The sequence below is a fragment of the Tasmannia lanceolata genome, unplaced genomic scaffold (genome assembly GCF_043159265.1).
Source record: "Tasmannia lanceolata isolate RefF3 unplaced genomic scaffold, GAP_Taslan_0.1 ptg000004l, whole genome shotgun sequence".
In the NCBI taxonomy this organism is placed as follows: Eukaryota; Viridiplantae; Streptophyta; class Magnoliopsida; order Canellales; family Winteraceae; genus Tasmannia; species Tasmannia lanceolata.
In genome coordinates this window covers 10351764-10378212 of record NW_027518681.1, presented here as the reverse complement: position 1 = coordinate 10378212, position 26449 = coordinate 10351764, and the positions used below count along the sequence as shown (strand labels likewise).

General features: G+C 37.8%; 1 protein-coding gene and 1 non-coding gene across 2 annotated transcripts; one reads left to right on the top strand and one right to left on the bottom strand.

Annotated features, from left to right (window-relative positions):
* Positions 1 to 4667: 4667 nt before the first annotated feature.
* TRNAW-CCA (transfer RNA tryptophan (anticodon CCA)) lies at positions 4668 to 4739 on the top strand. The gene has a single exon. It is a non-coding gene; the product is annotated as a tRNA-Trp (tRNA).
* Positions 4740 to 4968: 229 nt separating this feature from the next.
* Positions 4969 to 13789, bottom strand: LOC143876297 (serine/threonine-protein kinase SAPK10). Its single transcript, XM_077378034.1, has 9 exons — positions 13193 to 13789; positions 11984 to 12058; positions 11795 to 11896; positions 11667 to 11720; positions 11470 to 11562; positions 10969 to 11061; positions 5933 to 6037; positions 5755 to 5853; positions 4969 to 5535 (listed from the first exon to the last, which is right to left on the bottom strand). The coding sequence occupies exons 1-9, from the start codon at positions 13367 to 13369 to the stop codon at positions 5242 to 5244; spliced, it is 1092 nt and encodes a 363-aa protein (XP_077234149.1). The 5' UTR covers positions 13370 to 13789; the 3' UTR covers positions 4969 to 5241.
* Between the last annotated feature and the right edge of the window lie 12660 nt (positions 13790 to 26449).

Genomic DNA, 26449 nt, shown 5'->3' with positions numbered 1-26449 from the left:
AGCCTAAATAGGTTGTGCCCCAAAAATCATTTCCATAAGTTGATCCGAACCCTTCGATCTAAATGTTAGAGGGTTGATCCTAACCCTGTATAGATTGGAGGGTTAGGATTAACCTATGGAAATAATTTTTGAGGCACAACCTATTTTAGGCTGTGGCCCATCTAATGGACGGTTTGGATCATCCTATGATGAGGCCCATACTGTACTTTTAATAAAGTGAGGAGTGCCATCATCAAAAGACAGTAGTGCTGATAACATTACCCTAAATTTATAACTATATAAAAGTGGTTGGTGTGGCAGTGGAAGAAGGGTAGTTTGGTCAGTATAGAAAGTGGGTTTTGCTAAGAGGAGGTGTTCTACAATGATAAGGGTAGACCTTGACTTTTGAAAATGAGGAAAATGCCCTTCTTCCCTTTCTTGGAGTAGTTCCAAACTTCCACTAACTAGAGTTTCTCAAATCCTACGCTGGGAGTTTGAATCTAAGTTCATCAAGATTAGCAGAGTTTAGGATCCAACAACAATATAAATAGCTATTTTGTCATTATTAAAAATTTATCTAATATTGAGTGAATATTTACATAATTATAAATTATAATAAGAAATAGGGGAGTGATAAATCGACCCCATATATCTTAAATCGGCCCCTTTTAACGGAAAATGTTAGGACCTAATGCTCTGTTTGGTTGCTGGGTTTTTTTTGTTCCCAGGATTTATGTGGGTAAAGGTTTAGTGGTCACATCAGCTTTTTCTTGCTGATATCAGCAAAATCTTGTCTTGAAAAGGGTGTTCTCTCTTTCTCTCTCTACCCTCTCTCTCCACTCATCATAATATCTTTCTCTAATTAATGCTTGTCCCCTCTTTTGTCTCCTACCTTTACCCACATAAATCCCAGGAAAAAAAAAAAACCCGGCATCCAAACAGAGCATAAGTGGTTGTACACTTGTAACGGTGTTCAACGGCAGATGAAAACTTTATTCATATGCTCTGACATTTTACATTAAAAGGGGTTAATTTACTGCCCTAAAAAATTCTTATGATTCATATTACACCATACTGTAATAAATTACTTAATAATTGCTCTCTCATGCAACAGCCAGCATCGAAATGCCTTATGTGATGGTCCCTAGCAAATCCTCATTATAATATAGACTAATCTATACTTTGGACCCTAATTGGATTTGGGCACGTACATAGATCTTAAATATAAATCCATAATTTTCAAACCCTATCGAATCTTGAAGGATCAGTCTCATTAAAATTAGTCTCCAAGATTCATTTTAATTAGATAGGATCTATCACCGAGTCCGAGTCCATTGACAACACTAGAATTTAAATTAAACAGCATTTCGATGTGATGAGATGTTTAACAAAAGATGGCTCATGGGTTTAGGTCCCTATGTGATCTAGTGGCTTTTTTTTTATGGACGGTTACGAAATATAATAAGAAACCAAAGACCATGACCAAGAAGGTCAGGCCTTACAACACTGAACAGAGAAAACAAGGGAAAAAAAATAGGCACAACCTCAAAATAAGCCAAAGAAATTCAAAGGGAGAGATGACCAAAAGTCTCGAGCTCCCAACTATGGACCCCCACCATGCAATGATATCCGTTGCCCCGTTAGCAGACTGAAGGACGCGCTGAAAAAACTACAGAATGGCACCTCAACTGTGTCAAATCTCAAGAGAAATTATATGGTGCACGGCTGTGCATGCATGTGCAGAAAAAAAACTGTGGGGTCCACCAAAAAACCCAAAATTACATTCTCCTTGATCAAGAGTTTAGGCATTGTACGTAGATTTCTTCCCATCTAGTCTTCACCTATGTCACCCAGTCCATTGATGCCCTTGGTTCGTGTAGGTTTGTTATTTGCAACTCTCATACAAACCTAATTTGTTGTGGTTGAGTTTCATTAGTTCATTTTTATCTGCTAGTTCTGTGTGTTCTTCCATTTAAATCCCTGTCAAATGTCTAAATTCATTGTAGTTGGGAAGTAAATACTTCAAGTGAAAGGTGAAATATATGTAGAAGTTGGAAGTAAAAATTTGAAGCCTAACCTTATATATTTAAATAAGTTCTTATTTCCCTTCCCTAGTTTTGAAGTAGCACACGGAATTGTGATCTGAACCGGGCAGCCGGTTTACAAATCGACATGGAATTGGGTGACCCAAATAACATAGGTTTTGACTTGTAAAATTAAAACATAATTGGTCCAGATCTCTAATTTTAAGGAGATTTGTGACATGAAGAAATAGAATCTCTTGACTATGATTAGGATTAAGTAAGAAAAGAAGAAAGAATTCTACAATAGGCATCGAGTAGGGTCCAAAACTTTCAAACACATATACATCATTCATGACATAGCTACATGGTTTCTACCCCCAAATTCATCATTTCATCATTTTATTTGAATCACTTGACATTAAAGTTTAATCTCATTTTGCCATTAGGCTCCTTTTTGACATATTCTAGAAGTGTTGGACCCCGGCCAATATATTGGTCAAACGTTCTATTTGCTTTCCCTATCCTCCTGATTAGCTTGAGGGGGAGGGCGGAGGTGTCCTCTGTTGTTAGGAAAATTTGCTGTAGACAAAGAAAGCAGAAGAAACAGTGCATGTGGCAACCAAATGTAAACAACAAACGGCATCATTTTACTTTCCTTTCCCATATAAACACTCTCGCTTGGATGCACCAAAACAGGGGAAAATAAAAATAAAAGGACACAATTTCCATTGGGAAATGATATAGCCGCCCCTTCCCATTACTTGGGACACCCGAATCTAGTGTGTCTATGACTGGGAGAGGGCCAGACTTACGTAATGGGGGAAGTGTTCAACGGCCTAGAATTCCATGTACACTGATTTCGGGTGTCCCGAGCAATGAAATGGGGCGGATATATCACTTCTCTTTCCATTTCCTAGCATTGTTTGGTAGTCCAATTAGTACAATGCAATTTGTATTATTTGGGTTTCCTCTCAAATCAAGAAAAAGAAGGAAAGTAAAGAAAGGGGAAGACATTTACTATTCATATGAGTGTCCTAATGGACTCCAAATTTTCCAAATGCAAGCCAAACCTTCTTATTCCCTATGACTTTCCTCTCAAATCTTAAAAAAGAAGAGTAAAAATACATGAATCTGGTTTCCTTTCCTTCTACTTCTATATTATGTGTATCCAAATGGACCCTATCAGTAATCTGTAAGTAGAAGGATAAGAAAACAGATTATCACATTTCTTTACTTTCCCTCTCCGATTTGAGAGGAGAGTCAAGCAATAAAACTATACTTGCATTCCAAAAATTTACCACAAGTAGTAGATGGTAACCAAGCAATAGTAAAAAAAGTAAAAAATGTCGTCTTAGTTTGATTTTCTAATCTTTGGTGCAACCATGTACAACAAAGTAAAATTGTCTTTTCCACTATTAGTGGGCCTCACCTATTTCAGTCAACTAAGCGATGAAAACGCGTTTTGTTTTTGTAGTACAAACTATATCCGTTGTGCTTATTTGACTCTAACCATGGCCATACAATCTTTAAATCAAGGGGACATGTTTGTATCCTATGATGTGGTCGTTTCTAAGGAGCAATGCACCTGTGACTGGCGACTGCCCATTAAGCGACTGCAGATAACATTTATTTACAAAATAGGTTGTGCCCAAAAAATCATTTTCATAGGTTGATCCTAACCCTCCGATCTTAGAGGGTTAGAATCAACCTTCTAACATTCAGATCGGAGGGTTAGGATGAACCTATGGAAATGATTTTTGGGGCACAACCTACTTAGGCTGTTGCCCATCTAATGGACAGTTTGGATCATCCTATGGAGCGGTCCATACAGTACTTTTAATAAAGTGAGAGTGCCCTCATCAAGCATTTCAATCCTCTTGAAAAAATTTGTGACGAAGTGGAGTAGAGACTAGATGCTACACAAACTAGGAGTGTCAATATCAAATATCTGTGGAATAATTTTTAGTTTATTAAATTGGAAGAACGCGTTGAGTATGTAACTTGTCTACTTGAATTTAAGTTGAGACCCAGGAAACACGGCTACTGGACTATAATAGGAGCTACTTTTGCCACCAACTTCTTTTGGTCCTTCCAACCAACACTTCTTTATTTAGAACATTAAGCACACGTGCGAGTCAATGGGAAACTTGAAAATAAAGCAAGAGTGGAAATGACCAAAAACGTAGGATTATACAATTTTGATTTATAGTCCCTTGCACTCACTGGAGTGAGTCACTTGAGACTCGGGTTTCATACTCACTAGATTGAGTATGGGCCATGTTACAAAATCTCACATATTAGGCGATCTTAACCGTTCAATTAGTGTTGTAATTAGATGGTTAGAAAATGGATTAAGAAGTCTACAGAAATAGGATTGTGTCATGCATTATACGATCCTAACCGTTCAATTAGGGAGTCATATCTGTTCTTCATCTCCGTCACGGATAGCAAGCAGTCCAAAATGGAACTCACAGCATGATGATATCTAACGGTCAAAATTTCCTGGTGAAGAAGCATCTAACTATGAAGAGATCTTAATGCCATGTGGTAAAAATCTTCCTAATACTGTGGGATTAATCTATGAGATTATCATTTCAAATACATTGATTAGGGAAATTTTTAACTATTATAGATTAAAAGAAGATTTATCTTTGTTAAGTAAATGGATCCGTGGCGCAATGGTAGCGCGTCTGACTCCAGATCAGAAGGTTGCGTGTTCGATTCACGTCGGGTTCAAGCTATTTTTTGAGAGAAAATACAGCGTTAAAGTCTGCCTAAACAATTCATAAGATGCCCTCCAACTAAATTACCAATTAATAGGCCATCAAATTGCATAAGAACAAATCTTCTTTCACCTGCTTACCAAAGAGAAATTACACTGGAAAGAGATGCTTTTATCTAAAGTTTTCAAGAAAAACACAAGTTTGAAATTTTTAACACACCACCTGAACTGAAAATCGCAGGCTTCAAATGCAAGAAATAGATACCATTAAGCTAACACAAAGGGTTTTAAATAACCGTGAAGTGTACATATATGAGCACAACATTAACATACAAGTACATTAATTTCCAGATCCTGAACTCCCCTTGCAAGCAAATCCAGGGGCGTCCTCCCAACAGGCCATCAACAATATCAGCATTACAGCCCATTCCATCCACACTTAAGCGTGAGAAGGGCCCAGAAGAGCATTTGATTCATAGTGAAAGATGGTCATCTTTAATCAAAATGGATAGTAGATCACATTGCATAGACTATCTCCCCACTACTGTCACCGTCAAGATCGGGATCAGTATCTAAATCCTCCATGTCATCATCAATGTCAAGGCCGTCCATGAAATACTGGCCAGCGCCACTGATCCCAGCCGCTGGTATGGTGGCCTCTACAATTATTTGCATGATCTCATCAATGCTTTGCATAGGTTGATAATCAGGCTCTTCGAACTGATTGTTCGTCGTGTTTTCATCCATAAGATCTGCTGGGAGGTTCTTTAGAAACCACTCATGGTTCCGGATCTCAGGAATGGTTATCCTCTGTAATGGAAACACAGACATAGATGAGAACTAGAAAGAGGGTGCTTTTGAAAGCCTAGATAAAACAAGAAAGTCCATGAAACTCCCTATAAGAATAAATTTAGTTGGATTTGATGTGAACTGTTGCAAGAGAGAAAAATTACTGCTATTAAATATAAGCAGAGATGTTCACATCATCTGTGGAGAAACTATGGTTATCTGGAAATAGGTGTTACTAACCGTGGCAGGATTGGCCACAAAAATCCTTGAAATAAGGTGCTGGCATTCAGAAGATATGTGAACATAGTCCGGAATCGAGTACTGCACACTCAGAATCCGCTGCAAGAAACAAGCAATGATCCGAGTCATTTATTATAAAATTTCGCCACATGCTACAGTGGTAAGAGCTAGGAAAAACCTGTATTGTTTTCTTAAAGTTCTTGGGCTCTTCAGGATCCTCAAAAGGGTATGCACCCACTAGCATGACATAGAGGGTCACTCCACATGACCACACATCTGCAATCTGAAATGTGGTCGTAAAAAACTACTTGTTAGGGTTATTACATTGAAAGCACAGTGGGAAAGGCTAGAAATTAAGTACTTCATCATCTTACAAAATCCTATTCCAAAAGCAAAACTGCGAGTAGAATACAACAATGAAAAATTCATGGATTTTAACTGATACTAAGAGTTGGAGCAAGTACAGTTTCCTAAAGCGTGGATATAGAAGTGCAGAAGATGGTCATAGAGTAAATAAGCTTAATTACTGTGGCACAAAGTGCTTAAGGCAGAAACTTTCTTTGCTCAATGGAGAAGGTGGTGGGTAATGCCAATAGCAATCTGAGAGATGAAGAACAGAGTGGGTTTGTCAATCATGTGTTGAAATCCTGTGTATCATGGTTGATCTAAAGTCTTAGAAGTCTAGGCACTGTATCATTGATTTACCATGTTGGAGGAAGTAGATGCTATTGGAACTTCAATTGTCATAATTCATGAAGCCCGTCTTAAGGCAAAACGTCACTCTCAATCTCAAATAAGATATAAGTAGTTTATACAGTTGTATCAGACCAAAATACATCCAGGTTGGGGGATAAAAATTGCCTAGCTCATCAAATCATCCAAGTCAACCCAGATCGAAAATCAGTGCCTGTGGAAAACAGAAAAACCCTGGATCTCGGATGAATAACTGGATCAGCTGGTCCTCCACCTTCTTGCCAAAGCAAGTGGTAGCAGATTCAAAGAATGACAACAAATCGGGCCCGTGCCTAACCCAACACCACCTGTTCAGCATCAGCTGGATGAGAAATGAGCATGCAGCAACGCAGAAGTTGAGACCATTGATCAATCATGGACACCGACCATTAATACAGGAGCATGCATGGACCTAAAATCCAATCATTTGTCACCAATTAATGACAGTTGGAAAACGTCTGAAGACTTTGATGTATCGAAGGCTTTGATCCCATAGTGTGGCCATATATCATCAAGTCACCACAGTCTAAGGGAAGAGGATTTCCTAGAAACAGATTTAAGAAGAAACTTACTCCTCACATGGCAAGAGAATAATAGTGAGTACTTGGTGGGGACAGTGTGACTTTGTTTCTACAGGAAATTGATGTGAAAAACAAGACAAAAGGATGGAAGAAAATTTTGGGCAACTCAATTGGCGCATAAAGAGGAAACCCTCAAGCGAATTGAGGAGATAGATAAAGCAGATGAAGTGGGTACCATTACTAATTAGCCTCACTCGAAAGCAAATTTTCTACTTAGAAATCTTCGTATTCTTCCATGAATCTAATCTCTGGTCACACCCCACTTACGCTGGAAATGATGAATAAAAATGAAAAACCTTATCCCTTAAGAATGGCCTTATCTTGGTTAGAATCACAAAACTTTATTAATAAGATTAAGATGTGGTGAAAAGAAGATAAGGTAAAAGGACGGCAAGACTTAGTTTTCTACAGCAAATTGATGCAAAAAACAAGACAAAAGGATGGAAGAAAGTTTTGGGAAACTCAATCGGCTCGTAAAGAGGAAACACTCAAGCAAATTGAGGAGATAGACAAAGACGAGGAAGTGGGTGCCATTACTAAGTAGCTTCACTCGAAAAGATGCCTACTCTTGAAAGAATACAAATATATTCTAAGAAAGCAGAAAATTATCCGGAGACGAAAATCCAGGGCATTCTGGCTTAAAGAAGGCGATAAAAATATTGCTACTTTCTTAGAATAACGTAAGAAAAAGAATCAATGTCATCAACTATATACAACAAAATGAGTGGTCAATAGAAGAGAAGATGAAAATTTACAAGGTTATAGTGGAATAATTCATAAAGTTGTACCCTAAGGAACATCATTAATGACCTAAGGCAGGAGGATTACCTCGCGAAGGAGGCCCCCACACTAGCCGAACCTTGATTCCCTGTGCAAGACCCGAAAAAGTTTAACTTGATGAAGATAGAAGCGGGAGGCCACCACTTTGGAGTTGGCTTAATTGTAGTAAACAAGCTCGAGTGCACCTCTTCCTAAGATCATAGTGAATACTCCAAGGCTCCCCTGAAATCTGGGAGGACTCCAACCCACAGTGCACAATCAATGAAAAAATATTTTGTTGAATGTCATGGCAGCTCTTGGCTACTCCGTTGAACACCTGGCTATTTCTCTCCTTCCAAATAGCCTAGAGAGACGCCAAGAGGGACAGGCTCAATGGAACATGGGCTCCTTCTTGGCCAAGAAGCATAGGTCCACCTCTCTTCAATATGAACCAGGAACGCCCAAGTATTTTTGAAAAATTGCAACACAAGAGACCGAATCTATCTAGCCACCCTGCAATAAATAAAGATGTGGTCAACGGATTCGCCCGCCTCAACACATCGCACAATGATCAATGTTATCATTATTGGGCTGTGCAGTTGATCCATCGTAAGAATTTTGTTGAGGCAGGATGTCCAGAAAAAAACATAGAATCTAGGAGGGGCAGGGATTATCAAATATTTGTTTACAGGCAAGGAAGACATGACTTATGAGGCACTGGTAGAAGGAATGAACAAAAAAATTCTCCAAAGTAAGAATTTTCTTGACACGGACTGTCCAGGACAAAGCTAGGACTGGCAGGAATTCTCCAACCTTTGATTATAAGCGAGGAAGACATGAACGGCATGAGAAGGTGGTAGAAAGATGAAAGAGTCCTTGATCAGACTCTCCTATCCTCACAAATCTTAACAGATATCAAGTCCAGTGAGTCCAAGAACCCAGCCACTCTGAATCTCCCGTTCCTGCGAAAATGGATCCTCCAGCTCACTAGTTCTCTCTAAGAAAGCAATCTTAGACTGTGCACTCTTGCCCTGTTGCCATAGAGGAAAGGTCATAGAACTTTCTTTAAAGGGCTCCTCATGCCATCACGAATCAGCCCAATACTTAACCCTGTCTCCTTTGCAAACCCCGAAGCGAATTCCTCTTTAGAAAATCGGTAGACCTTTCATAATGTCACTTGTAACCACCATAACTCCATTCTTCTAGCAGTCAAGCAAGTTCCATCCTTCGAAGCTAACATCATACTTCTCTACAATCACCACCTTCAAGAGATGGGAACCATCTTCTCGGAACTTCCAAAGCCATTTGCCCAACAACGCTCTATTCAGCGCCTTGATAGTTCTAACACCCAAGTCCTCAAAGATCTTCAACCGACTAACATCTTTCTATTTAATTTTAACCAAGCTGGAATATCTTTTTATCATCCAAATCATCCAACAAGAAATTTCAGTGCAAATGCTCACAGCGACTGATAACAATGACACGGCATTTGAATAAAGAAAGGTAATAAAGAGGCAAGTTCGCAAGAACTGCTTTAACAAGGGTAATCTTCCCTCCCAGTGACAAAGTTTTTCCCCCACGAGGAGAGGTGTTTCTCAATCTTCTCAATGATAGAGTCCCACAAAGCACTACGAGGTTTGCCACCATAGATTGGGAGGCCCAAGTTGATGTTAGGAAGCCTCCCCACATCACACTAAAGAGACCAGCAAAAATGGTCTCTTCCCTCCCTAAGGTGAATCCTCATTAGAACTTACTAACTAAAATTAGTCAGTTGCCCCATAACAGCTTCATAACAACGTAGAAGCAGTGTTTCAAAATGTGAATGGAGGTCAAAATGTAGCCAAAGAAAATCTTTGTTGACTCGGCTACGCGATTGACGCGGCTAAGTACCTGGTTTGATGTGGTCATAACCCGGGAGAATCAAAAGAGTTTTGATTATTTTTGTAGGGCAAAATGTGAACTCGGAGAAGTTGACGATGGCTCAGGAGAGTTTTGAAACTATGACATACGCATGTCGCCTAAGTTATAACTTAAGTGTCTTATATATGTAAATACAAAAATAACCTCCCTCTAAACATAAAAGGCAGGAAAAAAAAATCCAACTAACAAATATGTGGGCCCTAGAGATACGGGTGCAACTTGGGTTGGGTTGGGTCGGGTTGAGCTTTTGCTAAAAAATGAATACAAATCAACCCGACCAGAGTTTAAGGTAAAAGATCAACCCGAATTCCCAAAAATCGACCCGAGTTGCACCCTTACCTAGAGATCTACTACATGAATCAAATAACTAAAAAGCACAGTTTGTAGGGATCTCCTCCACTTAGGTTTGTATAGGGGGGATATTCGGGTGACTTATGTGGGGGGCCATAGTGGCCACCAATAGGATTTTAACAAGGTTCGTATTTACTATTTTTAGTATGTCTTTACTAAAAGTAGTAAATCCATACTACAAATAGTAAGCCCATATTTTCTTTCTCCTTCTCACTTAAGTGGTAGTGAATGTGGGCCCTAGGTAATGTGAAAATCCCCCACATCTTAGATAATAAATATCATAACATCGAAGTAAATCCTAGCTAAAAAATAAAATAAAACCTATCTAGAATACCTCAAGCAACTGAATGGCGAAAACAGAGTCCTAAAGTGGGCCATGTCATCATAATCATGGTTTTAAATTTCGACCGAAATCCAAAATTTCGGATTTCGGTGGAGACCGACACTGAAATCAACATTATCCTAAACGGTATTTTATTTCGGCCGAAATTTCGGTAATTTTGGCCTAAATTTTATATCAAATAAAATACTATTTTGTTTGTTCCGCCGGATTTCGGTCGAAATTTCGTTTTCCGGTGGGTCCGAAACCGGTATCGAAACCGAAATTTCAAACCATGATCATAATGCGATGTGACAAAAATAATCTCTCCATTCCATCATACGAAAATTAAATTATTGCGTTCCATGCAAGAAAATATATTCGAACACTAACCAGGCATTTCAAAAGGTATTGTAAACACTTCTACCTTCACAAATATGTCATGAAGATGTAATGTTGTTAGAGAAAGTAAAATTTAAATATATGAAAGAATTTTTTGCCATTTTGGGTAGGTTAAACAAATGAACTTGATTTGGGAAGCGATTATCATACCTTCCCATCGTATTCCTTCCTAAGTAATACTTCTGGGGCAATGTATGCAGGAGTCCCAACAGTTGACTTTGGTTGTGAATGCAGCACAGATGACTGACAAAAGCAATTGCGAGTTAGAATTGAACAAAATCCACAGATATGAACATCCTAGCCATAATACTAGCTAATAAATAAGAAGAGAATTGATAAGGCTAACCAAAAATATATTATAATTTTCCATAAATATAAAGTCAGTATCAGTAAGAACACGTAAAAGCCAAAAATTGGCTCTAGAAAAACAAATGTAAGAATGTGTGACCACAAGTATCGGTGTCTGTTTATTGATCGTTCATAAATACATAGATAACCATTGGTGCACATCTAGATACTTTTTGAATGTGCAAATCGCACATCTAGGTGCTTCACATTCTTAAATCCAAACTCCTATGAATTGACATGCACACATCCGCAACTGGAAACTCATTACACAGGAAGAATGTTAATCTGAAAGGAAGCAATTACCTTAGAGTACCCAAAATCACATATCTTAAGACGAGGAGCAGGACTTCCATCTAAAAGTGTATTTTCCAGCTTTAGATCACGATGACAAACTTGCTTCATCACATAACACAGCACATAAAAACCAATTTTAACAATGTAGGAAACAGCCCCACTATAGACAAAGAAAGACATTTCTATCAGAAAATTTGCATCATTACCATTGAATGGCAATAGCTGACTCCTGATATAAGTTGTTGGAAGAAGAAGCGTGCCTGCAGAGGAGAGCAGGGATATTAAAACAGCACACAAATGTGGAAGGGTTAAATCAAGGGATAGGATAAACAACCTCATCCTCACTAAAGCGCCCAGCGTTGCATATACGCTCGAAAAGCTCTCCACCAGATGCATATTCCATCACAATGGCCAAATGTGTTGGTGTTAATATAACCTAGACAACAATATCAGCAAAGTATTAAACCAGACATGATATGCTTGAGATAGATTCTAAAGAAGAAATCATTAATAATAAACAAACCTCTTTGAACCTGACAATGTTTGGGTGCCTCAGTGACCTATGGTTAATAATTTCACGTCGTACATTTTCATCTATCTGTTAGAAGAAAAAAAAGCAGAATAATGTCAGAAATCTTACAACAGCTCCAGCCCACATAATAGCAGTTCTAATGATTCGTATTTACAACTAATTCAATCCAAATAAAGCCAGGTCACTATGCTCTATAAAAAGAAACTGACTAGTTTCAAACCATTCCTAAGGTAGAGTTACAACGTTTGGAATTTTGGATTGAGTTTCTAGGCCTATCAGCTCTTCTTCCCAGTGTCTGTTTACAATATCTTCAAATCGCCCCCTATTTGGTGAAGTCTTGGCATGTTTTATAGCATGAAAAGATGGAAAATAGCAAATTCTGTGTTACAGTAGAAATTTATGCATGGCCATCAAAACGTAGCCAAAAAAAAAAAAACCAGCGGCATTTGTGATTAAAAAAAACGGTATCGAGTTCCATAACTCAAACAAGCGCATAAAGAAAAACATAGTGCATGTTGAGAGTTGAGACAAAGATCACTTGACGGACAGAAACTACATATTCTTGTCTCCACATTAATTAGTACATGGATGGTTAGGACACAAAAAACAATCAACAGAGCTGTTACAAGCAAAATTCTCAAGCTACCCAAATCAGTGACAAGTTCATATCCCTGAAAAGATCTTCCAAAACTATTATTCAGCGATTGACATAAAAAGGCATGCTTTTGTAGCAAGAAAAAAAAAATCAAAGTAACTCACTCAAGTCTCCACTAATTCTTTGTCTATCTTCAGATTTCAATATCAAATTCCTCAACTCAAAGCCAATTGTCCACAATAAAACCAACAAATTCACACACACACACACACACAGAGAGAGAGAGAGAGAGAGAGAGAGAGAGAGAGAGATAAACCAACAAATAACCATAAGGTGTCAACCAGAATTATCATAAAAAAAGACCCCATCCCTTCATAATTCACATTATTTCAGATTCCACAGACAAAACCAACTACAAAAAAACACCAAATAAAAACAGAACAAATGAAAGAACAATCAAAACAAGAAGATAGAAGAAATACAGCTATTAGAAACTAATACCTACATAATTCACATTATATTTCAAATTCCACAAACAAAACCAACAACAACAACAAAAAAAAAAAAATCTAAATAAGAACAGAACAAATGATTGGAAACAAAACCTTCTCGCCTCGCTCAATATACTTCACAGCCACAAGCTCCTTAGTCTGCTTATCCCTCATCAATCTCGCAACTCCGAAATTCCCCGATCCGATATCTTTTACAAGCTCATACCGATCACTATCATGCATTATCGGCAAATCCATCCCTGGCCCTACCGTAAGAGCCGATCGATCCATCGCAGAAAGGAAAAAAAAAAACCCTATAATTCTCTCCTCCTCTTCTTCAACAATCAAATCCCTCTCACATTATCCTACTAAAACCACTGGTAGAGAAAAATCCCAACGCCCTAACATCGAGAACGAACCAGAGAACCAATACGTGGCACGAGATTGATCTTACGATCAGATCAGATTGATTTAGAAAGTCGTTGTTAGTTGAAGAAAGAGATATAGAGTGCAGCTAAAGCCCGTGAATAAAGCTTACCTTCCTGAGAGCAGATTTTTCACCATTTTTAGGGTTTTTGTTTTTCGAAATTGAAACCCTAGAGAGAGAGAGAGAGAGAGAGAGAGAGATGCTCGTGAATTTCTTTTACATTGATCAAACCCTCTCGGAGAGAGAGAGAGAGAGTTGAGATATTTTTCTTTGTGATCGGGTGATCGGAAAAATGGATAATTTAATAGAACTGGATTAATGAGGTGAAGTTACGAAATTAACCTTATCTTTTAAGAGAATGACCGAGTAGGAGTTCCGGTTTTTGGCCTTTTTAGGTGGACCATAGGCTCCTTCTGAATGACAGAAATGTCCTCATATGAGAATAAAAAATTTTAAAAACCGCGGGAAATATGAAAGCCTCTTGAGGATGTGGTAAGCACGGTGGAGTAGGATTTTCGGTGAACCTAGGGGTGCAACTCGGGTCGGGTTCAACCCGATCCTGAATTTGAGTTGGGTTGGGTTGGGTTGGGTGGGGTTGGGAAAAATCAACCCGAATTGGAAATTGAGTTGGGGTGTCGGGCAACCCGACTCGACTCGAAACCCGATTTTCAATTCTGATATGTGCTTAAATGTGCTTAAAACCCGATTTCAACTGAACACATTTCCCATTGAAGCTAGAAATGTGCTTAAATTTCAACATAAGTATATCCTTCAATTCAGTTACAAAAGAATTTTTATATGGTGGATGCCTGTGTAGGAGTGTGAGCCAAAAAAAAACAGTTGGGCCCACAAAAAACATGTTCATGAATTTGAAATCGGGTTGGGTTGGACCAACCCGACCCGAGTTGCACCCCTAGTGCACCTATCACTTTGCAGAGAAATTATATGGTGTAGGCTCTTATAGTCCCGTATTTTTCAAAAAGTACATACCACAATATAGGATGATCCAAACCGTCCATGTGATGGGCCATAGTGTAAATAGGTTGTGCCCCAAAAATCATTTCTATAGGATGATGCCAACTCTCCAATCTATAGAGGAACTGTATATTATATTATGTAAATCTCTATAGATCGGAGGGCTAGGATCATCCAATGGAAAGGACTTTTGGGGAACAACGTGTTCCATCACCTGGACGGTTTGGATCATCCTATTATGTGGTCTGTACGGTACTTTTTGAAAAATACGGGATTATAAGGGCTTAATCGTATTTTCCATACTTCAGTTCGGGGGTATTATAGACTTTATAGTCAGTTGCTATATTTCGTTACACTCGAGAGAGAGGATTTAGAAAAAAGACGGGATGAAACTACGCAACTGCCCATACTGAATTTACGGAACTGCCCTTACTTCAATTGACCTCATGCTTTTTTCATACGTGTGAGAGAATATCCTACATGTTCAGAGGAATATGCCTTCCACGAGGGATTCGTTCAATTTGAGGGCTATGTCAGTAATTTTACCTATAAATAAAGAAAGATGCAATTGGATAACGTACGGCCTACCTTGAGTTGACCTGCAAGGCAGGACGGATGAAGCTGGTGAAGTGGACACATCGTGCGGCTTTACCGGCGGTGCCGGTAAAACTCTTGCTGCATCATTTATTGTAAGGCAGATGATATTTTCACCACCTCTGCAGTACACATTCGCCCCCCTGATGACGTGAACAGAGGGCAACTTTAACGCTTTTTGACGTCAAATGACTCAAATCACGTTGCAGTGGGGCGAATGAGTCCTGAAGGGGGGTTGAAAATATCATCGTTTGCAAATCTAGAAGGGCACTTTTTTTAGGGCCTCGCGGATCTTATCTTGACGCTGAATTCTGGTTTTGATTGGGTGAAGCTGCTTTACTTTTTTGACCTAAATTGAAAAGGCGGTTGCCTAGGTTATGTAGTTAGCATATGGACCACGGTTTCGGTTTCTAAATGCGTTTCGGTAACCAAAATTTTGAAAATTCGGCCGAAAACCGACGAAACTGTTAAAATTAATATTTTATTCCATACCAAATTCCGGCCGAAATTACCCTGAAAAGAATAATTAATTAAAAAATTTGAGAATTTCGCTTGAATTTCCTTAAATTTTGGACGAAATTTCCGAAAAAGCTAAATTTGGAGTGAAATTTCTGTTTCGGTCGAAATAATGTACCGTTTCGGGTATTCCCAATTTCGGTTTCGGGGTTGACCGAAACCTGAAATTTTGGATTTATGTTGAAATTTAAAACCATGGATGGGACCATGCAAGTTATATGGTTCGGTCTAATCTCCGTCGTACACTTTGGCCATTCTATGTATATTGTTTCTCCTTTTGATGATCTATATAATTTGCCTGGCAGGCCCCATCAATTTGAGCCACAAGATAATCTACAGAATGAAATGAATCACAGTACGTAATCAGAAAATTAAAACAAGGGATTACGAATACACGTTTTTGGATATTGAGAATTGATTGCGAGTCAAAATTGATTACTTGACCTAAAATTAAATATAATTTTGAGTCCAATGATTAATTTTGGACTCCATCAGTGTTCAAAATCCAAAACAAACTGGCCCGTACCAAGATTCTGAGGCCTGTGTGTTTGGATTCCGAGAAATGATTTTGAGACCAAAGCTAGTTATTGGACTTGAAATTGTATTTAATTTTGAGTCCAATAATCAATTTTGGTCTTCAAATCAATTTTCAAAATCATAAGGTCCAGTTTGTTTTGGACTTTGAGAACTGAAGGTGGGTCCAAATCTAATCATAGGACTCAAATTTATGTTAAATTTTGAATCCAACAGTCAGTTTTGGACTTACAATCAATTCTCAAAATCCGAAACAAACAGGGCGTGAACGAACATGGCCTCATAACAGAATCAACTCATTGAACGAACATGGCCTCATAACAGAATCAACTCATTGGTTACATTCAATGGACAGAAAGGATTCACATTTAGCGCGCAAAGGGACAATTAAAGTAACAACAAAATTGTCTGTTTCGCACAATTTTTGTATTGTTCCTTGCCCATTTGTAACTCCTTTGAATAGTCAGATCAAAAGTCGAAGAGGAAGCCAAATAGGCAGTTTAAGAAATTACTTTCTTGGAAATTAGTGGAATTTGTCTTCCCACTCTCAATATTTAGATTTTTTTAGTTCCCATGCTGACTTTGTTCATGGCATGTGCGAGTTGCAATTGGGACAGTTGATTTGGTGGGTCACCACTATTTCATTTATATGTGTTGGGAAAGTTGCTTGGGTGGGAAGGCAAAGGCAAAAATAGAGATTTCTATTTTTAGCTTTTGGGAAAAACTAAACTATAAAAAAAGAAGTGTTCTACTCTTGGGTTGCAGCGAAGCAAGACGTCTTTAGTGTGTCGGCTGCCAAATGAGAGAAAATAAAAAGAGAGAGAAAGGGAGAAGAGGTTTTTCATCTCGGGATTTTCTCTTGGGTTCTTTTTTGAGTTTATCTCTCGTGTTTTTTCTTGTGTACAGTCTTGGGTTTGAGAAGCAAGGAAAGGGTTGTGAGTTTGTGGGTTTGTGATTAATCCATTGTAATCCTTGTATGTTGTTTTTCTCATAGTGGAAGATCGTGTTTCTCGCCCGTGGAGTAGGCTTGGCCGAACCACGTAAAATATCGGTATTCATCTTATGGCTTGTTTGTTTATTTTTTCTTTTCCGTTTAATTTGTGCACGATCGGATTGATTTGCCCGGCGGATTTTTCCAACAATATGATTACTCGAAATATCTTGGACGTTGATCTTGCCTAAATACCGACCCGCAATGTTGCATGCACATCTCATGCGTACAGTGTGACTCCTAGCAAGGAAACACTATTCTTAATCTCAGAGTGACGGCAGCATTCGTCATTATGGCTTTTGGAGAAATGACATTCTAGTACCTTTGATTCATGGTAACTACACCCTTTTAGCCTTTTACACTTCTCTAAGGTCTTAAAAGGTTTTTATAATTTAAAAGGAGAAATGATATCAGCTTAACCATATATATTTTGATATTGGGATAAACCTAGCTGTCTTGAACCTTTTGACAGCTCTTTAAATACTAAAAGACAAGATGGGTTACTGAAAATATCAAAATATGGTTGTGCTAATAAGATCTCCCTTTAAAAAACATATATACATCTTTAAACCAAGGAGATATCAATTCCCAAGCTTTTTGGTTCATTATAACTTGAGGAGTGCTAAACAAAAGAGCTCCCATCCAAAAACCCAGCCCTAAGGGTGCCCTATTGGATCCATGTCACCCAATCACATTAAATTATTTATTCAGTTTGTATCTTTAAGCACTAATATAAATGTGATTGGTTGATCGTGGATAGGGGTGTAAACGAGCCGAGCCGAGCTTGGCCAGGCTCGGCTCGGCTCGGCTCGGCTCGGTCAGACTCGGCCAAGCTCGCGAGCCTTATCGAGCTCGAATTATATTAATTTTACACCCCTCATCTTCCCTGGATAGCCCTATCTAGTGTTTTTTTACTACTCTTTTTACACTAGGGGGGTGGTCCAAGTAACAAATGGGGTTCCAAAAAAGAAGTGACATATTTTGCCTCCCCCTTTCACTCCCTAGACAACCCTTTTAGTGTATATATTAATATATAATATATATATTTAAATATATTAAATTCTTAACGAGCCTTAACGAGCCGAGCCTGGCCTAACTCGGGCTCGGCTCGGCTCGTTAAGGATTCGAGCCGAGCTCGAGCAAGCTTCCGAGCCCGAGCCAAAATTGACACCCTTAATCGTGGCACCAATTGGAGCCCTTGTTACCAGCTTTTGCAAGGACGCACTTCAGTTTGGCAATCCTCCTATAACTTTGTAGTAAAACAAATTCTATGCAAGTAAAGTCTATTGACATTGGCTTGGCACTACCATGTTTTAATAATTGCACAAACTCGCTTGTCGTTTACCTTATTAATATGCATATGAGAGCTTTTCGGTAATATCCTTTGGAGTTTTTATATGATGAAAGGCCTTATAGTCCATTTTTTTTTCAAAAAGTATCGTACGGCCCACACTATCGGATTATCCCAACCATCTATTAGATGGGCCACAACGTAAATAGGTTGTGCCCCAAAAATTATTTCCATAGGTTGATCCCAACCCTCCAATCTATAGAGGGACCCACTCATTAGAGGGCCGATCCTAACCCTCTATAGATAGGATGGTTAGGATCAACCTTTGGAAATGAAGGCTATTTAGATTGTGTCCCATCTTATGGACAGTTTGGATCATCCTATGGTGTGGGCTGTAGAGTACTTTTTTGAAAAATAACGGACTATTAGGCCTTTCATCGTATAAAACTCAACTCGTAACCTTTGATATCACCACTTCCATAGCTCGGGAACTTGGGAGAAGGGGGTTCTCGTGATTTCATGAATTGATTAGGAACATATTTCAGTTTCCTTAACTTCACTTTAACTCTTCTTCGTGTTAGGAAATTCCAAGCCCGAACTTTCTCAAATGATCCACACCGTTTATTTACCAGGCTTTGTTGTCGATGGGCCATGGAACAAATTCTAATCCACCCAACTCCATATTATTTAAACAATGGTTCTCACTAACCCAATCACAATGCAAATAGTCAATTGCAAGGTGACATACTAATTAGGCAGTAGCCAGTAGGTAGTACTTGATAAGGTACTATAATACAAAATTTTAAAAATACTTTCTTATATACATTGAAAAATCTTCAAGTGGATGATCATTTGTAGTTTTCAATTGACATTTGTGTAGATCTTCCTTTTTTTTTTATTCTCATAAAACTCAACTAAATCTTCACATTGACCAAGAAATAAAAAAGATTCAAGTAGGAAAACCGAAACAGAAAGAAAACAAACACAATGCAAGATTTCAAGATACTCTATATCATACCATATTATATATAACTAAAAAATTGGGGTTGCTTATTTGCAAGAGTTAGGTTATTTAAAATAATACAAACGTCAATCACTCTATATATAATAATACAAACGTCAATCAGTCTATATATATCTATATACTATTTAGCAGAAGAGAAAATGAGAGATAGCATAAGAGAAAATGACAGAATTTTTTGAATTTTTTCCAAAATCCTATAAGAATTACACATCACTTTTTTTTTTAACAAAGGCACCCATTCAACCCACATATTTTCAATCATACCCCTACTTTATGCTTTTTAACAAAGGCACCAATTAAGGCCACATAATTTCAATCTTACCCATTTTCGAAATTATTTGAAAAAACAAATCATTATTTGCTAGCCACCTTCTCCAAGGGCTATGTCTAGCCCATCCTTTGCAATTTATGTGTTCAGAGATTTGTCTTATTAGACATGGTGAAAAACTGCACGGAAATACTATTTCTTGAAATGTGGCTACCAATAATAAGTACCGAAAGAAGCTAGCAATAATAATCATTACGTAGTAAAGTTTTGTAGGAAAATTATGAACAACAACGGGTACCTGTAAATGATAATTACAGAAAAAACTACAAACAAGAGGTATCGAAATATGACAATTATGAAAAAACTACTTTTCCATAGTAATTTTTTGAGGATATTACGAATTCTACACACCTTTAAAAATATTTACGAATTCCGGGCACCTTAAGAGGAACAACATATTATGAAAACATCTATAGATTGGAGAGCTAGGATCAACCTATGGAAATGATTTTACGGGCACCACGTATTGATGTAGTGTTCCATCATATGGACGGTTTGGATCAACCTATGATGTGGTCCGTACAGTTCTTTGTCGACCCGTGCATCGCACGGGGTTTTTTACTAGTATATATATATATATATATACTACAATATAGCAGAGGAAAAAGAAATTTCTTTTCTTTTTATCTGGGATTTACACCTTAGCATTACTCTTTTACCATTAACCCCTTTGTTGATATCTAACATCTATCTCTATGAGAAATTATTTGAGGGTAAAATTGTAACCTACATATGAAAAGTACCGACACGGGTACCTGTCAATGACAATTACGGAAAAAACTACCAAGAAGAGGTAAAGACATATGACAATGACGAAAGAACTGCTTTATATTACTCATGCAGGACACTTGCAAAATATTGACAGATTCTGGGCACCTGAAGAGGAACAACAATTATGGAAACCTCTATCGATTGGAGGGCTAGGATTGGCCTATATCGATTGGAGGGCTAGGATAAACCTATGGAAATGATTTTACGAGCACAACCGATTGATGTTGTGTTCCATCACATGGACGGTTTGGATCAACCTATAACCCTCTATAGATCGGAGGGTTCGGATCAACCTATGAAAATTATTTTTGGGCCACAACCTATATAGGCAGTGGCCCATTTAATGGACGATTTGGATCATCCTATGGTACGGGCCATACCGTACATTTTAATAAAGTGAGGAGTGCGATCATCAAAATACGGTGAGTAGTGCCATTATAAAGTATGGTAGTGAGGACATTAGCACTATATATAATTTGAAACCATCGTTGTTACTTGGATGTTCCCACGCGGGCCGGGTTCAACCCAAATTTGGGTTGGGTCAGGTTAAGCTTTTCACAAATCGGTTTGGTTGGGTTGGGCTGTCGGGCAACCCGACCCGACCCGAAACACGAATTTGGGTTCCATCTAAAGAAGTTCTGTATATGTGTTTTTCTTTTTCAACATTGAAATAGTCTCCACAGTCTACAATGGACGGTTTGGATAATCCTATGGTGCGGGCCATACCGTACTTTAATAAAGTGAGGAGTGTGATCATCAAAATATAGTAGTGCGGATAACAGTTCCCTTTGTTAATTGTTAGTCCCTGTTTGGTTTGGATTTTGAGAACCGATTGTGGGTTAAAAACTGATTATTGGCGACTCACTATTGGTTCTCAAAATCCAAAACAACCTGGCTTGAGTTGAGGGGGTCAACAATTGGTACCATATCAAATCGGGTAAACCCGACCCAACCCAACCCGAATTGCAAATCGGGTTGGGTCGGGTTGAGGAAATTGCAAATTGGGTCGGGTCGGGTTGAGACACAAGTTACACCCCTAACGATGACGAAAAAACTACTTTTCTTTATTCACTATGTGCGGGTCAAATTACGGAAAGTTTGATATTACGATTGCAGACACCTGTAAAAATATTGACGAATTATGGGCACCTTAAGAGGAACAACAATTATGGAAACCTCTATAGATTGGAGAGCTAGGATCAGCCTATGGAAATTATTTTACGGGCACAACCTATTTATGTTGTGTTCCATCACATGGACGATTTAGATCAACCTATGATGTGGTCTGTACAATTCTTTATTGGCCCGTGCATCGCACGAGTTTTTTTGCTAGTATACTATATGGTAGAAGAGAAAAGGAGAGAATTTATTGAATTATTTCAAAATTCTATGAGAATTACACATCACTTTTTTTTTACTTTTTTTAACAAAGGCACCCATTCAACCAACATATTTTCAATCCTACCCCCTCCTTTATGCTTTTTAACAAAGGCACCCATGAAAGCCACATAATTTCAATCTTACCCCCCCTCCTATATGCTTTTTTAATAAAAAATCTATAGGGTGATATTAACCATCCGATTTAAGAGGAACAACATATTATGGAAACCTCTATAGATTGGAGGGCTAGGATCAGCCTATGGAAATGATTTTACGGGCACAACTATTGATGTTGTGTTCCATCACATGGACGGTTTGGATCAACCTATGATGTGGTCCGTACAGTTCTTTGTCGGCCCTTGCATCGCACGGGGTTATATATATATATCAGGAAAAGGATTGTACGCTCGAGCATACCAAGCTTAAGGTACGCTCGAGTGCCCCAATCACATGGGTCCCACATTTTTTGTGGTGATCCCAAGCATTAATTTGCATGGCATTATCATAGATAGGGTGTGTACCAAAAATCATCTCCATTGAATCATCATAACCCCTCCAAAAGTGGAGGGCAAAAATGGGCAGATTTGTGGTCTGTCCATTTTGCCCTCCACAAATGGATGGGTTAGGATGATCCTATGGAGCTGATTTTTGGTACACACCCTATCTATGATAGGGCCTTTCAAATGAATGCTTTGGATCATCCTAACAAAGTGGGCCTACATGTGATTGGGCACTCGAGCGTACCATTAGCTGCTCGAGCGTACAATCCTTTTCTTGATATATATATTAGATGCTTTATATAACAAAAATAAGCTATTGAACACCTTATAAATCTAACTTTTTTCAAAAGAGATTCTTTGACTCCTTATAAATTTAAATTTCCCTATAAATACCAATTAAATACCTTATTATATAACAAACAAAAAAATTAAGAAAATTTATATATCTATTATTTTATAAACTATAGATATATAATGAGCAAACTCTGCAATGGCCCTAGTATTATTTAAAACTTATAAATGTGACGTATCTTTTAATTTTGAATACCTTATAAGTCAATGCATTTATAGCTATTAAATATCTTACCTTTAGGATGCAGATTTCTTTACATTTATAAAATAGTGTACATTTGTATGCACTAGCTCTATCTTTACCTCATAAAAATTTAGTCATAAAAACATTTTTAGTATAAAAGTGTTCACGCATAGCTCGTGACTTGTACCAATAAAAAAAATATAGGTTCCAAATAGGGAAAGATGTTGATTCCCAGTATGAGCATGCAAGTCATGTGAAATGTGGATATTGTGATGGGCCTTCGTGTTGTAGTTTTCCAATGCTTGTTAGCTTGTAGGAGACAAGGAAATATTGAAAAGAAAAGGTTGGAAATTTATTGATCAATGGAAGATTTTTCAACAAGGAGAGAGTCAAACCGCCCTAAGCTTAGGATAATGAAAAAAACCCTAAAAATTATGAAAAGATAGAGAGGTCTGCCCTAACTCATTAGTAACCAGGTGTCAGGCATTGGCTGAAGCTGTCCATGACCAATAATAGAAGGCGTGTCCCTACAAAACATGAACACTTGTGGAACAAAAGCTTCATACTTGAATATTTTTAGGGCAACAAAAATATGTATGTATTAGAATATTTTGATCTCATAAAGATGTATATATGAAGACTTTTTTGTTTATTGCATCACATTATACTAAGATGGAATATCATTTCCCTACTTGGAATAAGATGGAATAAGATTGCAAATTATTGGAGTAAGATTGCAAATATGTATATATGGATGTGACTCTAATTCGATAAAGGTCATTTTATCAGCCTCTTTATCAGATATCACAATGTATATCGTGTCATATAGATGTTTTAAAGCTATTTTACCATATTATATTTGCAATTTCAAGTAAAATTTTATTTTACTAATAAATTATAAAAAACTTAAATTTACTATGAGGAATGCTAAAATGAAGGGTGCCCTTGCAAAAATCAGGCCCTGGGGCACCTCCATTGGATCCACATCACTGATATGCGTTTATTATTTATTAACTTTACATTTTTCAGTGTCTTTATAAATGGGTACTGGCGACGTGGATCCAATGGAGGCATCCTATGTGCCTGTTTTTTGGGAAGGGCTCCTTAGCTTTAGAATTCCTCTTTTTATTTTATATGTTAAAGATATTTTTTAATATTAAATACAATATATTGACCATAAATTAGCTATATATAGCAAATAAATCAAGGAAAGTGATATTTACGCCCCTTTTGATCACTAGGGACACCCAGCGCCAGTGTACGTGGCAATCAAGGCCACTGGATTTTTTTTTGACGTCAAGTACATGAGCCCCCTTTTAGTCATTGATACACTGGCGCCAGGTGTCCCTGGTGATGAAAAGGGGCGTAAATATCACTTCCTTAAATCAATTTATAGAAATATAACATGTGACCTAAGGAATGGCGTATACTCTATGTTTAATGTAGATAAAGTTAATGATTTATTTCCTTTCCTCCACAACAAAGGATAAAGACCCCGAGTGAAGCAGATGAGAAAATTAAGAACTTTATGCCAAAAGAGAGCGCGAAGCGATACCCGCCTACAAAGAGACATCAGGTTGCAGACAATCAACACTACTCAAAGGAATCAACTGCAAGGCTCTGTTTAGATTGCAAGAAGAATATTTTTCTTAAGAAATTTTTTTTCCCAATAAACTTTTATTTCCACAATTTAGAGGAAAATGATAATTTTTGCGATATCATTATAAATTAAAGGATCCTGTAAATATAAAACTTGAACTGTGGTGGTCCGGGCCATTTTTCCTCTCATATAATCAAACAATGGAAAAGCATGAAATTTTGAAAAAAAAAATCTTTTCCAAAAAATTCCTGCAATCCAAGCAGGCCTTAAAGCAACATGAAATTCTAGTCATGATTCACTTAAATACAAGTGTAGATCTCTCTTAATTAACATTAAGTAAGCATGTTTACTGTTTCCTATAACTTATACGCAATTGTATTAGAATAATCACATTTTTGTATCACTAATGCGTGGTCATAATTAGACGTCATCTTCCTTCAAGTGATAAGAGGAAAAAGATGCCTCCATTTTTTGAAAGATTCAAAGCTAGCCTCTCTTCATAGCACCTTTTTTAACCTTGTACTCTAGTGGCAAAACAGATGCTCTCTCATTTCAGGTATAAATGCTTTGATTGAGGCTTTTACAAGGTGGCATTCCTTTCTTGTGAGAGGTTCACCAGAAAAGGGAAAAGTTAAGCTTGTCCCAGTGTTATTAAGCCATGAAATTGACAAAATCTGGAATTTCTACTAATTCTTTGATGATTGACAATAAATATAATGAGTGCTTTTATAAAGCACTTAAGAGAAAAACATGGCAAGAAGATAAACACAATCTAAACCTAGTTGCCTAATCTAAACCAACTTGCTTAATCTGTCACAATCCATCCAACAATCAAATCTTGGAAGATATAATATTATTCTGAGATGGATTTGATTTTATTCTCTAGCATGCCCTTCAAACTTATGGGGATTGAAAATCGACATACGTTTGATTACAATAGAATTCCCAAATTAAATTCCCCAACTTTGCACACTGTCGAAGATGTGATGACAGAGTTCCTTTGATGATGATGACTCATGTTGATTGCCGAAAAATGTGCTGCTTTGTTGATGTGTCGCGAAGAGCCTCAGTGGGCTGAATCAAACTCAAGCCTCGATGGGCAATTTATCACGGGCCGGTTTTGGAACACCGAACCTCATAAAAGTGGGTAACTATGGACCAAAGGCTCGATGGGCTAAAAGAAGCCTCGATGGGCAAGACATCATGGGTCGATTTTTCGATCCTCATAGAAAAGAGAATTGCACTCTCGGGCACTCACTTCGAAAGAAATGAAGCACTTCAACCGAAAGCATTCAATATTTCAGGCACGCACCTTAAGAAAGGCACCTCAATTGAAATATATAAAGAATGAAATAGAAATTGAAAGAATGAGGATGGACAAGGAGATAAGGAAAGGTGAAGAGAAGCGACGAATGGTGGCTAAGAACAATGACTGCCATTATTAATAAGCTTGACAAAATTTAATTCAGCAGCTAGTGTGCAAATTTGCTTTTGAATGAGGGTGCAAATATCATGTTTTCAAGAAATTAAGAAAATGCATAGAGGATTCGGTTGGAGTGGTTTTAGAGGCCAAAAAGGAGGAAACTGAATAGGGATTTGAGGTTTCTACTGGATCTAGACAAAGGTGGTAGATGAATCGAAAGCAGAAAGGAAAAAAATAGAGATTGGGACCGGGCGGACCGCTAGATTTGCCGTCGGCCGGAGAACAAAGCTTCTTCTTGTTGTAACCAAGGCTAGGTCTGATCGACCTGCTCTGATACCATGACAAAATCTGTAATTTCTACTAATTCTTTGATGATTGACAATAAACATAATGAGTGCTTTTATAAAGCACTTAAGAGAAAAACATGGCAAGAAGATAAACACAATCTAAACCTAGTTGCCTAATCTAAACCAACTTGCTTA